The sequence below is a fragment of the Tupaia chinensis genome, unplaced genomic scaffold, assembly GCF_000334495.1.
Source record: "Tupaia chinensis unplaced genomic scaffold, TupChi_1.0 Scaffold000387_1, whole genome shotgun sequence".
Taxonomy (NCBI): Eukaryota; Metazoa; Chordata; class Mammalia; order Scandentia; family Tupaiidae; genus Tupaia; species Tupaia belangeri.
Window position 1 is genome coordinate 1,943,115 of NW_006159889.1, and position 16,527 is coordinate 1,959,641.

The 16,527-nt window shown below is 45.4% G+C and overlaps 1 protein-coding gene across 9 annotated transcripts in view; it reads right to left on the bottom strand.

Moving 5' to 3' along the window:
* The window catches only part of ERI3 (ERI1 exoribonuclease family member 3), a 144,657-nt gene that overhangs the window by 63,518 nt on the left and 64,612 nt on the right, over window positions 1-16,527 (bottom strand). For 8 of the 9 annotated variants that reach the window (XM_006153778.3, XM_006153777.3, XM_014589880.1 and 5 more), the window contains one exon: window positions 9,024-9,096. The exons of the other annotated variant lie outside the window; for it this stretch is intronic. In XM_006153778.3, coding sequence (XP_006153840.1) covers window positions 9,024-9,096 — 73 coding nt within the window. The remainder of the gene's footprint in view (window positions 1-9,023; window positions 9,097-16,527) is intronic. 9 annotated transcript variants of the gene reach the window in all.

Sequence of the window (16,527 nt, forward strand, 5' to 3'; positions counted from 1 at the left end):
CCCAAGCAGGCCCAGGCATGAGAGGGGATTCTAGATCATTTGAGAGCATGTGTGCACACACTTGCATGGCTTGGTCTGAACGTACACGAACTGTGTATGTGTACGTACGCAATTGCACATACATTTATATGTATGTGTCCGTGCATGTGTAGTGGTAAGCATTTTATGTGTACATGGGTATATCCACATATCACATCCTCATGCAGGTCTCATGCAGTCTTTCTATTTCTGGATTCCTTATTTATAATAACACTTTTTCCACCTAACCTAAGCTACCCACTTCCATGCCTACACCGTGAGACCTGCCAACACCTAAAACTGCCTCTTCTCTGAAAACACTAATTCAAACATTCTACTCTCTAACCATAATCTCTAATCCTCCCATCTGGCATGCTCAATTATGTACAGTATACCTCATCTTGCTGAGTCCTATCTACTTTTTCACATCCAGCAGGCCTCCTGTTATCTTCTCTTCCCCCGATATCCAGCTTAGATCCAATAGTCCATCTTGTCAACATCTTGCTGTCTTGGCAACTCCCTTCAACTCCCTGTTCCTTTCATCACAGCTCCTCGAGAAAAGTCTCCACACTGATGAATCTAAATGTTTACTGTCTCTATGTCCACAGCCAGGAGGCTGAGCTCTGCTAAAGAAAAGTCATCCATACAGACAGAGTGGTTCCACTGTGAATTATTGCCATCAACCTCAAAGGATTCTTAACATAGCCTACTATACTTCTCAAGTCAACTCAAGCAGATTCTTTATTAAAACTACAGCACTGTAGCCTTCCCACCAACTCTCCCCTATTAGTTATCAGCAAATGACTCAACTATTTTATAGGGAAAAGTAAAAGCCATTGGATGGGAACTACCACAGTTTGCCCTCACCAAATCTAAAAGCCTGCCTACATCTATCTGCACCTCTCTTCTCCAGAAGAGAGCCACTTTCTAGAACCTGGATTCTCCACCCCATCTCCTCTCATCTTTTTTTTTTGGAGAGATTTTTCACTGTAGGGTGCGTGCGCTCGCCAGACAGACAGAGAGAGACATAGAGACAGAAAGCGAGAAATCACCCCCCAGGGGGGATGGTCACGCCGCAATCCCTTTTCCTCCATTCTCCTCTCGGGATCTTGGGCACGCACGCACACGCGCCTGGCGTGAGTTTTAAGCCACCGGGTCCGGGACACGAACCACGGTCGACTACGTGGGAGTCCAGCGACATAGCCATTACGTTAACTGCTGGTTCCCTCCTCTCATCTTTTCAGAGACCTCCTTTACTGATTCCCTCTTACTCCTGTATCTTTTCATCTCTAATAGTTCCTGTAAATGAGCACACATCTTCCATCTTAAAAACAAAACTTGCCTCACCTTCATACTCACCCCACCACAGCTCTTGTCCTTTCTTTCTCCTTTAAAGGCAAATTTCTTTTATCTTTCCTTCTTTCTTTCTTTCCTCCTCTTTCTTTCCTTCCCTCCCTTTGTCCTTCCTTCCTTCTTCCTTCTTTCTTTCTTTCTTTTTTTTTTTTTTTGAGAAGTTTTTGCTATAGGGCACATGCGCTCGCCAGAAAGACAGAGACAGAAAGCGAGAAATCACCCCCCAGGGGGGATGGTCACGCCGCAATCCCTTCTCCTCCATTCTCCTCTCGGGATCTTGGACACGCATGCACACATGCTTGGCGTGAGTTTAAGCCACTGGATCAGGGACTCAAATTGGACTGGTCAACTACATGGGAGTCCAGTGACATAGCCATTATGCCAACTGCTGTTCCCCCTTCCTTCTTTCTAACTGCCAGATGCACATGCACTCATGAGAGAGAGAGAACCCCTCACAACGGGGTGAGGGGATGCCATGATCAATTTTCCTCCATTTCTCTGTCCCATCAGGATTTGAGACATGCATACACATGCGCCCGCCCACCATATTTCTCAAGCTGCCAGGGCCAGAATCTGAACTGCGGTCAGCCATGTGGGATCAGCTTCCTTAACTGCTGTCCTATGGGACCAGTCCCAAAACGCTATTTTCTCTCGCTCCTCATTTACCACTTACTCCCCAATTCATCCCAATTTGGTTCAAGTCACTATTATACTACTGAGAAGTTTTCACCAAGGTCCCCGAGGTCCTTGGTACATTACATTACATTATGCGGCCCCCTCTGGACTGAACTTCCTCATCTTCTGAAAACACTTTCTGTGACACTACACCCTCATGGCATCTCTTCTAATCTCTGTACTCTTTCTCTGTTCCCTTAGCATGAAGAGGCGGGCAAAACTAAAGTGAAATTCTAGCTCTGACATGTACTACTGTGAGCAAATTTCATCACCACTCTATGCCTTAGTTTTCTCATCTTAAAATATAAAAAGGATACTGACTGCTGCATGGGATTGTTGTAAGTAGAACGGCAGAGGAAAAGTAGATTAGATAATGTAGGTATCTAAGCATAGTGTCTAGCGCGGTGCTGTCAAATAAAAATATAATGTGAGTCAAATGTGAAATTTAAAATTTCCTAGTAACCATCTTGAAAATTAAAATGAAACAGATGAAATTATTTTAGTAATATATTTTATTTAACTCACAACATCAAAATAGTCTTTCAACCTGTAGTCAATATAAAAATTATGATGAGCTATTTTACATTTTTCCCAGCAAGTCTGATGTGTCATTTAAGTTTACACTGCATTTCAACTGGGATGCTAACTCTTCCTCAGAAATATAGGATGAGTATCCTTTATCCAAAATGCTTGAGACTAGAAATGTTTCAGATTTTGCATGTTTTTGGCTTTGGGAATTTTCACATATACATAATAATATATCTATATATCTTGGGATGGGATCCAAGTCTAAACCCCACAGAGCAGAGAATAAGTGAAAAAACACAGTCAAAGCTGCCACACGTGGCACGTCGTGGGGCATCTGCTTTTGGTGTGTCCAGTTTGTGTACATACATACCAGTACCTCTGTGGGTGTACACACATGAAGGAATCTGGGTGTGTGCAAAGATTTAGCAAAGCTACAGGGTCTATGAGGGACTTTTTTTTTTTCCCTTTGGGGATGCTGAATAAACTGTGTGTTGTGCACCTGTGTTTTGACTGTTTTGAGATCAGGTTTGAAATTTCCACTTGTGGCATCATGTTGGTGCTCAGAAAGTTTCAGATTTTGGAGCATTTCAGATTTTCAGATTAGGGATACTCAACCTTACCTGACACATATTTAGGCTGTATGTATATATGTACGTGTGTGTGTGTGTACACGCGTGTGTGCACGCATGTGCTGGAGGGTACAAGTATTTGCTAGAGAAAGACTGAGAGACACACAGAGAGAGAAGAAAGCACCCTTCCCCTATGTGGGGAAGAGTCGCAATCCCTTTTCCTCCATCTCTCCCTTCTTTCAGGATCTTGGGCACGTACACCTATATCTGGAGTGTTTTTCAATCCCCTGGGTCCAGACTCAAACCACACAACTGGCCATGTGAAATCCAGCTGCCTTAACCAGGCCATGGAACTGGTCCTATATTTAGATTTTGTGCAATTAATAATTTAAAATGTAGATTCACCAAACCAGTTTATTCTAAATATACCCAAAAGCTTTTCAAGAAAAATTTAAGTTTAAATTAATTAAAATTAAACAAAATTTAAAACATGTTCCTCAAACATACTACCTACATCTCAAGCAATCTATTGCCACATGTGGCTAGTGGAAACTACTAGTGGAACTATATTGAACAACACAGGTCTAGCACACAAAATGACATCAATAAGGAAGAATAAGTATTACTGCTATTAGTAACCATTCCTCCTCCTCTGTTTCCAACTCTGCCTACTCTATCAAATACATTGTTATTTCTCAGTGTTCTGTTCTAGGCTTTTTCTTCTCCTCTATACTCTCTTCTTTGGCAATCCCAACCACTTCCATGATTCAATGGTTAGTCACACACCAATTAACTCCCTCAAATCTGTATCTCTTATCCAGACTTCACCCCTGAGCCCTAGACTTCTACGTTCAACAGCTTCACAAGAATGTCTCGAATGCACCTAAACTCAAAATGCCCCACCGGGAATTCATCTTCTCTTCTAATCCTAAAACGTCTCTTTCTTCCATTATCTCAGTAAATTCATTTCGATTCATGCAAGTGCAAAAATAATACATTTCAAGATCATAATCATGGTTTCCTGCTTCATCCTCCACCCTCACAGTCAATCAATAACCTTTTCTTGTTTATTATATTTTGGGTTGTTGGATAAGTTATGACATATTTTTCCTGTTTTTTTCTATGCAAAAATGTGTCAAGGCTTTTGCAACAACCCAATAGTTAAGTGCTGCTATGGTACTTATTTTGAAAGAGCAAATATGTTCCAATGTAACTGATGTATTAAGAAACAATTTAACATAACCCAAATTTTGCATCTGTTTATGTGTGATTTTGTCCATAAGGAACACTAGATTAACACAAGAAACTGCACCCAGCTCAACAGACCTGTGTAGGAATATCTTAAACACATGCATAAAACTCAAACATCTACTGGCCACCCTATAGATGTTTGGCCATCATCGGGTTACATCTTTCCATCTGACTTCAGACAGTCGCTTACCACCACTTCACAGTAACTCATGTGGACTTCTCATGTCCATCTCTGCAAGCTAATTTTGGCTCTTTGTCAAGGTAAAATAGTGTATTTGTTTATTGTAGTATTTAAGTATTTCTTAACCATTTAACATGTGTAAACTATGCTACCACTTCTATTACATTTTTCTCTTCTTTTTTAATGTGTCACTGACAAAGTTTTTGAGAGTTGCACTTCTAACTGCATTTTTACTGTTTGACTTTCTACAGCGTGGTGTTTTAGGACCCTATACATTGTTTACAGCAGGACTACACCATGTACACTCCAGAATCAGCTCCTTTCTCTCCATTGCCACTGCAATAAGGTTCATCCAAATAACTACCATCTTTCACCTGGATTGCAGCAGTGGTCTAATTCTCAACCAGACACAGTATTTCCCTCCACCTACCTCTGTCTAAGCCACTGGGAACGTATGTGTTAGGGGTGGGGCCTCTGCTGTCAGAGTGACTTGGAGGGGGGCATTAGTGGCATTCCATGAGCAGGGTTTGGGGATACCACCAGTTCAGCAATGTCACCCCCAGGATAATGTGTCCTACCTGAAAATGCCAAATGCAGCCCTATTCATAGAAACCAGCAATTGTGCTCCCATTTCTGCTCATAGCTCTCTCTAAAATGCAGTTGGAGAGTTTCTGAAGATGCAAATCCAATGATGCCTCTCATGTTTAATACCCTTTAATAGCATCCCCTTACCCTAAAGATAAAGGTCAAAATCAAAGTGTGGTCTACAAGCTTCTGCCTTCCCCTCCAGCTTCATCTCAAGCCACTCTCTTCTCCCAACATCAACTATGCTTCAGGCAGTCATTCACTCAACATATAATGATTAAACATCTATGTGTCAGGACTATTCAAAGTGATGGCAACACAACAGTAAACAAAAAAGACAAAAATTCTCTGTCCTCCTGGAACTTATATTCTGATTCCTTGCTGCTGCAAGGCTTTTACTTAGGGCCTCACCACATGCTGTTTCCTGGACTGAGCCAATTCCTACTCTTCCTTTGGGTCTTAGCTTATACATCCCTCCTCAGAGAACTATTCTTTGACCCCACCAAGTCAGTTTCCTCATTATATGTTCCATGACTCTGAACTGTTCAGTATTCCTCACTGCAATTGAAAATATCTATTCAACATCCACTTTTTCTGTTCTATCTCCAGGGCCCAGCATAGTACCTGGCACATAGAAGGCACTGAAGGATATCTGTTTATTGATGAAGATATGTAAGTTTACATATGTGCATGCATTTTCTGCTTTATGAGTATCTACATATAAACACACTCATGTCTGCATATTTCCAAGTGTTTCTGCAGATGAGTATGCTTATGTGAATGTGTGTATACACTTGTATGCCTGTATCGATATGTACATATAATTTTGAGTATACTCACTTGGTTGTATTCATTCACGAGTATACTTGTGTGTATTTATGTATGTGCATGTGCGTGTGCTTGTGTGTGTGTGTGTGTGTGTGTGTGTGTGTGTGTGTATTCTTCTGGCCCCTCAGTGACAGCTCGACCTCCTAGAGGGAGCTGGGAGCAGGGCCCCAAGTCCTCTCTAAGCTGACAGCTCAATAAGAGGATAAGATCATTCAATGACATTCCAAATGTCAGCAAACACTGGCTAGCTCCACTCTGCTACAGGGGAAGTAGGTGGAGGTGGGAAATGTGGAAACCTGGCCATTGAAAAGTTGCTCTTTCCTAATTCAACCCACACCATTTTTGCAGAGAGGAGGGCAGCTGAAAGCATTTTTCATCTCAAATCAGGAGCCTTAAGAAATGGGAATGGTGAATTCAGTCCCAGAAACTTAGTGCTTACTCAGGTGGCCAAGTGAACTAGGACCCTCCCCACTTTTTTCAAAGGCCAAAGCTCTGCTAAAGGAGATGAGGAAGAGGGGGGCAGGAGGGGAAGGGGAAAGACAAAGTAACATCAAGGGCAGGAAAGGACCTGTGGAGAGCCAGAGCCTGGGTCACACTGGGGGAAAGGACACACAGAACGAGGCTCTTACACAGTCCTCCTCCAACCTTGACAATGGTCTTACTGGCTTTGTTTTTAATTTATTTATTATTTATGTTTTGCTATAGGGTGCATGTGCTCACCAGAGAGATGCAAAGAAAAAAGGGGGGAAGGAAAATGAGAAATCACTCTAGTGGGATGGCCATGCCACAATCCCTTCTTCATTCTCCTTTTGGGATTTTGGGGATACACGCCAAGTGTGCCTTTTAAGTCACCAGTTCAGGACTCAAACCGGACACTTGGTTATGTGGGATCCAGCCGCCATAACCTCCATGCCACCTGCAGGCCCTGTTTTTAACATTACTGTTATTTAAAGTTTTTTTTCTTTGTTCATTATTCATGATAGAACATGTGCATGTACATGTAAGAGAGGAAGAGAGAGGAGTACGCCATGCCACCATTCCCTTCCTCTAGTCGTCCAGCCTGTAGGATCTTGGGCTCTTGCATACTTGGCATATTTCAGGCTTACTGGGCTGGGATTGAGCTATGTGGGATCCAGCTTCTCTTAAGTAGCACATGACTGCTGTGCCACAGAGCCAGTGGCTCCCCATTACTCTTCCTGTGGGAAGAGGAGCCTTAGGCTGCACAAAGGCACACAGCAGACAGGTCAGAAAGATAACCATGCCCCTGCACTTCTCGAATTCTGCAGCCTCCCTGTCTTGAATGGCTATCAGTCTAAACTCCAGACTTAAGTCAACTCTCCTGGCTAGGTCTGTAAGCACCTGGAGCATGATGTGGTTGGAGGGCAGAGAGGAAGAGTTTAGATTCCTTGTTTTCTCCAGACTTTAATTTCCTCCAGAGAAGAAATCATAAGGCCAGTTGGGAACAGAGGCCTCATTCCACCCCGACCCCAAGCCCAAGCTCAACACAGTCTAGTAGAGACCAAGCTGAATAGACTCAGGACAGCCTGTTCCACCCCCACCCTTTGGGCCCAGAAGCTTTAAGGTGGCCCTGAATGGCAATGTTACCACACGGGTCGGCTGCTTTCCTGCCTTTCTGCCAAGGGACCTAAAGGCAGGGAGCTATCCATACACCAAAAAGTCTAGTGAACTTCACAGAGTAATTGTTCATGGTCAGCGCCTGCCTCGCCTGGCCGGCCCTTCACATTGCATTTGCTGAGGCCAGCACGCTGCTTCAGATGAGCTCTGACAGCTGGCACGCTGTCTTCCAGGAGCGCACGCCTGGCCCCACCCACCCCGCCTGGGAGGGCCTCTGCAGAGCTAGCTCTCCAAGATAAGCCAGTCAGCCAGCAATTATTCACTGAGCATATACTCTGTACCTGGCCCTGACCTAGTCACTGGGGACACAGAGAGGACCAGACTCAGTCTCTGTGCTCCCAATGGACACATCTGGAAGGAAACACATATAAATTCCGTTTCTACAGAGATAACTGATATCCCAAGGTTAAGGAACCTCAAGTCGAGACTGCTGAGCTTCTGAGCAGAAATGATACCTGCACTGACTCTTCAAGGAGAGAGAACACACCTGATGAAAAAGACTGGGGGACATTTTAGACAGAGGGAAGGCCAACGGCCAAGGCAGGACAGAGCCTAGCTTCTGCATCCAAAAATGGGAAGTACTAAGCAGCAGATGCTCAGCTGCATGGAAATCAGCAGGAGAGGTGGGTATGGGTCAAAGTGTAAACCAGCCAGAGTGCAAAGGACCTGTACACCAGGGGGAAAGCAAGGGAGTTCACAAATGCTGCCACCATGCATGGAACGAAGTCCAAGGTCATCCTCAGTGTGGCACAGACACTTACTTTCTCTTGTACTGTTCCTCCACATGCTCCCTTAGTCCCACCCAACACATACCAAAAGTATGCTGTTCTCCCTGCCTCAAAGCATTTTCCCCTCCTTCTATTTATTGGGTTGTCGGAAAAGTCATTACATATTTTTTCTATGCTTTTCTACGCAAAAATGTGTCATGACTTTTCTGACAACCCAATATATCCCACATGCTTTGAATGTTCTGTTCAAGACTCAAATCCTTGCAATACCTGGCCTGCCTCTGTCCCCATGACCTCCCTTTTCTCTGAGTCCCCTGGGAGCCACTATCTTGACCCCTGATGTGTTCTCCCCTCCCTGAGCTTCTCAAGAATCACTAAGCTGACTTGTGGCAGGAGGTTCCTGAGGCTGTTCCAGGGCACCATATTGTACCCAGCAGCCAGGTCTCCTAGTAGTTCCCAATTCCTAGGAAAAAAAATAAAAATAAAAAAATAAAAACAAAAACACAACATTCCAGTGCATGTTCCCTAGGGAAGAGGAAGGAGGGATGTTGACAGAAGAGAAGAACAAAAAGAAAAGGAAAGAGAACAGAGATGAAAAAAGAAAACAAGAGAGGGGAGCTTCAAGGCACATGAGAACCAGAGGAAGCACCTGGTGGGGCTGAGACACAGTACCTTTTTCAGGTTAATCCACTGCTTAAAGTAATCTGCCACTGGCAAGCCCAGATACTGGCACTGGCCGGGGAGCCTGCAAGAAAGAAAGAGAGAACAAGTTGGACACACCCATATCCCAGTTAAGAGTTGTAAGCATGGAAGACCAACAGCATCTACAGGACAAAGAGGCCCCCTAAAAGCCAACTCATTAACCATGGATCCAACCTTACCCAAGGAAGGGACCCAACTTATAGCACCATATAGACACTGAGCTCCAGCATCAGCCCTCAGATCCAGATGTGAGAGCCTGGAGACTCTATCCAAAATAACTATCAGCAGCTACTATTCTTAAGTGGCCTAGAATATGCTGAGGACCTTACTTACACTTGCATATTTGGTCATCAAAGCAAAGATGTGAGGTACGTACCACCGTCTATATTTTGTAGACAAGAAAATGAGATACAGGGAGGTTACCTATGATCCTATGGTTGAAAAACGACAGTGTAGTGCCATGAACTAAACCCAGCTCTGGCTGACTCCAAAGCCTACATACTTCCCACAGTGCCAGTCTGTTGTTTAGTTACAGTAGAGTGGTAGAGACGAGACAGGAGGAGAAAAGGGAGAGCACGTGACTTAGAGATAGATGGACAGAGGGTTCAGCTCCCATTTAAGGCTCTAGTTAAAGGCTTTTTTCAGACAGAGAAGAGATCATGCAGAAGGATAAGAACAGGTCAGAACTTAAACTAAGGGCCTATTCTTTTTTTCTCATTTATTCAAATTTATCAACTTTCTCTACCTCTAGCTGACAATGCTGTTTTACACACACAAATCCATTCAAACTTGTGCTGATGCTTGTTCACAGAGGGCTCGGTCTGTCTAGAAAAACGAATAATGAAAGAAACAGACAACAGTCTTCAGTTGGAGCATGAACATATATGGAAAGATAGAAAGATGATACTATCAAGATCACAAGAGTTTTCCTCCTTGGAGAAGAGCTTGACCACAGGCAATGGAGAGCCACCGAAGAGCTGTGATTTATCAGGATTGTTCCAGAAATAGGAAAAACGGACCAAAAAAGCAGGGAAATAGTCAGGAGGCTATACAGAGTAGTGGTAGAGACAGCAACCAAGGAATGGAATGTGAGAGATGTCAGAGGACCTGGTGACCAAGTGAGATGTGGGGCCCAGTGGGAGAAACAGTAGAGTTCAACTTAAAGGCCTATGGCTGAGCTGGCCCTGTAGCCTAGCAGTTAAAAAAGGCAGATTCCACATGGCTGATGGTAGTTGGCATCCCACCCCCTAGAGGTTTGGAAAACATGCTAGTTGTTTGTGCGTGCTCGACATTCCAACAGGATGGAGAAACGGAGCAGAAGAACTATAGTGTGATGATACCCCATTGTGGGGGGCGGGTGCTTTCTCTCTTTCTCTCTCTCTGGTAAGCACATATGCCCTCTGCCAATTAAAAAATGTCTGGCTGGCTAGCCTCATGCTACTCACTTAAGACGGATGCAGATAGGAAAGCAGTGGCATGGAGATGGGTCAGCATTTAGTCCATTTGATTACTGTTTCTAAATTCTCTCCATACAAGTTTGCTGCTCAAAGTGAGGTGGACTGCTTCTACTGCCCACCCTTTGCACCCCTGCAAAGGAGGCAGGAGCCAGGAATGCAGTTTTAGATTTATGCATAGCACATGACAAGCACTCAATGTCTGCTGAGTTGGAGGTGCCTAAGAGAATAATCTGACAGAAGAATGATGTCTAAGAGGCAGCTGGTATCTAGTTTTGAAGAGAGGTCTGGACTAAGGATACAGACTGCTGAATTGTTAATGTCATAGAAGAAAAATTAAAGCCACAAGAGTAGATAAGATCATTTGGGAAGAGTACAGAGTGAGGTGAGCAGAGGGTCCAGGCTAATACCTCAGAACTTTTATTGAGCTGAAATGAAACCAGGCTTTGGGGCCAGCTCTGTGGCATAGTGGTAATGTGCTGCTCAAGAGAAGCCAGATTGCAGATGGCGACCACAGTTTGGATCCCTGGCCTGGTCAGCCTGAAACACGCTGGGCATGCACGTGTATGAGTGCCCGAGATCCAAAGGGCTAGAGGAATGGAGAAGGGGATCACAGCAGGACCAGACCTTGTGGAAGGTGCCTCTCTTTCCTTCTCTCTCTCATGTGCGCATGTGCTCTATCATAAAGAGAAAAACGAAACCAGGCCACCTCTACCAGACTACCATCATACACAAGGCATTTTCTACTTTGCACAGCAGCCAGCTTTAATTTCACATCCTTCCTTAAAAACTAAATTAAGGGACAGAAAGTGGCATGATGGTTAAAGCGATGGACTCCCACATGGCCAGCCATCATTTGAGTCCCAGATCCGGTGGCTTAAAAATCATGCCAGGCACATGTACTTGTGTGCATGCCCAAAAGCCCAACAGGAAATGGAGAAGGGACTGTGGTGTGGTCCTTCCCTCTGGAGGTGATTTCTCACTGCCCCCAACCCCAGCCAGGGCATGTACCTCATTGGAAACCACCCCCCCCAATAAAATTTGTCTCCCTATAACTTCTACCTCTGAGTCTAAGCTATGTCTTTAGAAACAGCAGAGAATAAGATTTCTATTTCTTCCTTGCAGAACCCTTCCAAGATCTGAGAGTCCAGAAGGCTTCCCCAAGCAATGCCTTTTGTAGGCACATACTCCCAGCAACTTAAGGAGCTCCTCAGGAGACAAGCTCACCCAACCTGCAACAAACCCACACCCAATTCCAGAAAGCAGCCCTGCAGACCTTTTTGAGGCTATCAGATACCCAAGGTCACAGGTACTCTTTTGAGCCTACTTCACATTACCTGTGGTCAACTTAAACTGTGATAAAAGCATACTTCTCCTTTCTGAAATATACAGAACTGTGCTTTGAGCTTAAAATGCAGGTTATTTGTGTCAAGTGCCATACAGTAGGGTCAAGCAAGGTAAGAGCTAAGAAAAGTCAGTAGATTTGGAATAACTGAATCACAAGTGATCTTGGTCAGTGGGATGGGGGGAAGATGTAGAGGACAGAAGACAGCCTGAAAAATGCTGAAGAGTGAGAGATAGAAAGTGGACATTACAACTGCAATCTCCTTTTTTAGGTGGCCTGGTGATGAGATAACAAGTTCTACTCCAGAAAGTTGAGATAACAAGTTCTACCCCAGAAAGTTCAAGGGCAGTCTAGCCTTCCCTCAGTGACCCTTCAGATATTTGGCAGGTAGCTCCAGAAAGTGGATCCCGATGTTTCAGATAGCATAGTTAGGATTTAATTTTATAAGACCCAAGATTTTATACCTGAGGAACAGAGTCCTCTCAAACATCCAGGTGGCACAGTGACATTAACTATAACCAGTAAGTTTCCTGGAAGGAAAATTCTGGCCAAGACCATGATGATGAAAGAGATCAATAGATAAGATGTACTCATGTGGGACTGAGGTCACAAATATGAGAATATTAGGCAAGGCTTTTACGGATAAAAAGTAGTTTGAGGAGCTAGAATGTGGCTGTCTAAGAATCAGAGCTGTGGGACCAGCAGTTGGTGTAATGGTTATGTCGCTAGACTCCCATGCAGTCGACCACAGTTCAAATCCCGGACCCAGTATCTTAAACTCAACACTGGGTGCATGTGTGTGTGTGCCCAAGATCCCAAGAGGAGAATGGAGGAGAAGGGATTGTGGCATGGCCATCTCCCCTGGGGGGTGATTTCTCGCTTTCTGTCTCTCTGTCTCTCTCTGTCTCTCTGGAGAGTGCACGTGCCCTAGAGCAAAAATCTCTCCAAAAGAAAAAGAATCAGAGCTGTAATCTGACTGAATAATTTTCTTATTTCCTTCACTCTTTCTTTCATGTTCTTTATCCTTGGTATTTGTGAAAATGCTTGCTGAGCTAGGTCTTTTAGAAAGACCATATTAAGGTCTGTGAGTAAAAGGGGCCACCTGAAACAGTAGAATCTACAAAAGAACAGGTCAGGAGAACTAGCCAGCAAAGGCAAGGCACCCCTATGTTATTTTCCTTTAGTAAAGCCCAGTTACCCTGATTATTTTAGCTGACACTGGTCAGGAGTCCTATTGGCTCTGGCTAGCCCTGGGGGACAGAGGGACTCCTCTTCAGCAAGATGTCAAAGGACTCCTCGTCAGCAGGATGTCAATGATAGATGGCAAGTGTAGACTTTCCACCCAGTCAGGAAGGGTCTACTCAGTAGGATGCTGCCTGCTCCTCCAGGAGAAGAACCTCTCCGAGAGGTGTCACCCGAAGACAGGCCAGGCCAGGCTAGATGGCCAGACTGTCAAGCAGGTACTGAGTCTCAGCAGCAACACAGATTGCCATTCTGTACCCCACATCTGACTGAAGCATGTGGGGAGTGGGGACTATCATTCTTACCCAGGGGCTCTTGTGACTTGGAGGTACATATGCAGTTTGCAGACTCACTGATGGGTGTTTAGGCTATTGTGTGGCCCTCTGGGTGGTCCCAGCCCTGTTATTCTAAAGCACAAGCAGTACAAATGTAGCAGGGCCAAGCCCCATCTTCATGAGTGACACAGAGCCAAATGCCAACACCTGAACTCCCAGAGGCCTCAGAAGAACACGGCTACCCATCTTTGTCACACAGCCCTACCCCAGCTTAGAGAGTACCAAGAGATCAACTCTGAAGGGAAGGTGAGTTAGAGTGTTCCTCATCCCCTGCACAAAAGAGGAAACTGAAGATCAGAGAAGAAAAAGGATCTGCTCAGTCATACAAGCCAAGGGTAGAACTAGAAATGTAACCAAAGCCTTCCGACTGCATGGCAGCAGTAGTGCAGATGCACACATAGCTCTTCACAGTCCACAGGAGGACAAAACCTGGGCCTTAATGAGGCAGGCCACACAACACGGTGGTCACTGCTCCAGGTCACATCTGGGTTCAAGGTTCTTAGCAGCCTAAGACTAGGGTCAGTGGTACATGGGTAACAGTGGTACATGGTTCCACAATTTAGAAAGGAAAGGGCAAAAGTCTCCCTGGCACAAAGGGTCTGAATGTCATTAGTTCCTACCAGATATTGATCCCAAGAAAAGAGCCACTGGCAGTGGGCCCTGGACTAGCCTGCGGGCATGAACGTGCAGGCAGGTTTATGGTACCCAGGTCTCCAAGCAGCTGGATTCACTGGGCACAAAGCTCCCCAACTGCCCAAACATCATCTGGTCATGCTTATTACTGCTGCCCAATGAAATTTTATGCACCAAGTCCACAGGTGTGATTTCCCTTTCTTTATGAGGGCCGGAATGACATCACTGATGGCCAATAGAAAAGAGCCAATTATGTCCAGGCCATAAAAAGGAATGAGTTTTTTTTTCCTTACCAAATCAAAACTTCCTTCAGCTACATGAATGCAAGGGGCTCCCTTTAAGGAAGGGCCCCTCAATCCTTTCTGTGGGTTCCAATCCAAGGGACATCATTGCTTTCTAGATAATGTGGGAACTAGGGTCAGAAAAGGGCTCCGCCCTTTACTTTTACTGAGTGGCCCTGCTCCTGTCACACTGGCCCCATAGGGTCATCAGAACAGAATATCAAACTGTACCTAGGACTCTATCTCCTCAGTACTCCATCCAGAGGAAAGTCAGAAAAGATGGGATACTCCTCAAATTCTTTTACTACTCCTTTTCAATAACAAAAAAGAAAACAGAAAGCCTTCACCTTGTTTAGAAAGAAGAGAACAATATGGAGAAACGGAGGTGTAAGAAATTGCCCCCTTTCACAAGTATACAGCACAAAGCAAAAAGAGCCCAGCCTTCCCCACCCCACCCCTCACTCAGCCCTACCACCTGCAACCGAGCCACTCTGGCTGGTCCCAGACAGCCCTGATGGCAAACAGGTGTGGCTAGCTCGGCGCCAGCCAAGGCAGGGGAGAGCTCATTAAGGGAACACCCCCCTCACTAATGGGTATGGCCAAGGTGGAGCCACTGTGAGCAGGAGCTCAGCTTTGAAGATTAGGAGAAACAGAGCTGGGGGGAAACCAGCAGCATCCACCCAGGGAGACCTGACCACAGACACCAACAGCCAGGAACAGCAGGAGAGTGGGCACCTGTGCTGGAAAACCGGAAAAGTGCATGAACGTGATTCTTTATGTGTTTTTCTCTCTTCGAAGCACAAACGCAACTCGGATGTGTATGTCACTCTCATTTTTATCAAACACAAGTCCCAAAGTGGAGGATCCAGCAGATTCTGTAGCCATCCTGACCCCTTTCTGCCTCTCAGGAAGGGCTGTGGGACCAAAGTCTTAGAGTTCCAGTCCTGGAACCCAACAGCTCTACGATATGCACAAAATGCTCACCTGTAGACGCAAACCTCTGTGCTCCATCTGCCACGCAGAAAAGTGGGAGAGTTGAGAAGCACAAGCAAGGAGCCTGGGGAGAGGCTCGGTCAGCTTCAAAGTCATCATCGAGCCATGGGGGCACAGAAGGCCCAGTCTTGGGAAGGAGCAGACCAACAGAAGCCTGCTAAACAGCCAGACAGAAGATCCCTCTCAGGGACACCTACGAGGGGTGGTGGGGCTTGGTTACATGTAAAGTTTCTATACTTGTTCATTCAAAAAAAAACAAAAAACAAAAAAAAACACCCTCTCAAAGAATGTTGTCGCTGGCTGCCCTGCATCTCAGAACTGCCACAATGTCCACCTCCGGGGATGAGCCTCAGGAAAGGTCCTATTCCCACTGGATGCAGTCCGGGAGCCCACCTAGTCAGACCCCCTGCTGTCCGCATGACGTGCGTCTGCATCAGCACGTGCAGGCTACCTTGCCTAGGCAGCTCTTTGCTGGGGACAGAGCTCTTTGTCTCTCCTGTTTCTGTTCCCCCACCCAGAGGAGATAAACAGACCCGGGGTGATAAACGGCCCGCCTTTCACGATCACTGTTCCTCAAGTTGAGAAGAGTAGCTGGTGATGGATGGGCTGGAATTGGGTTATCAGGAAGGGCTGTCAGCCAGAGGTGCCCATCTCCTCCCCCACTACGCAGGGCATCATTACACTGTGGCACTGAGGTAAAATATGACCAAGGGGAGGGAAGGAAGAAAGAGGGGAAGGCTGGGCTTACACACGAAGCAAATTGAGCAACAATGAGAGCAGGGACGAGGCTGGGACGTTAGTTATCTGCCCGTGACACCTTTTATCTCTGCACAAATTGGTCCTTCCTCCCCCACTGCATCCTCTTATACAAACAGAAGCAGACACAATGTGTCACCACTGCAATAGCGTAGCAATTTAACCCGAATTAGTGAGGGGGTCAAGCCAGGAAATAGGGGTTTCTCATTTCAACAGGTTTCTTAGTCTCAGCTCTGAACCACCACATTGGGGGGAGGAGGGTAGAGAGAAAGCAGCCTCATAATTGAATTCACTCACTTGGCTGCTGCTAATGTATAAAAAATTAATGCTCGAGTCTCCTACTCATCAAAGCTGGTTAGTATCCCTCTCACCTGCGAGACTCAACATGTCAGAAGACACAATACGGGTTGTCCCAAACAGGCCTAGTACACAGCG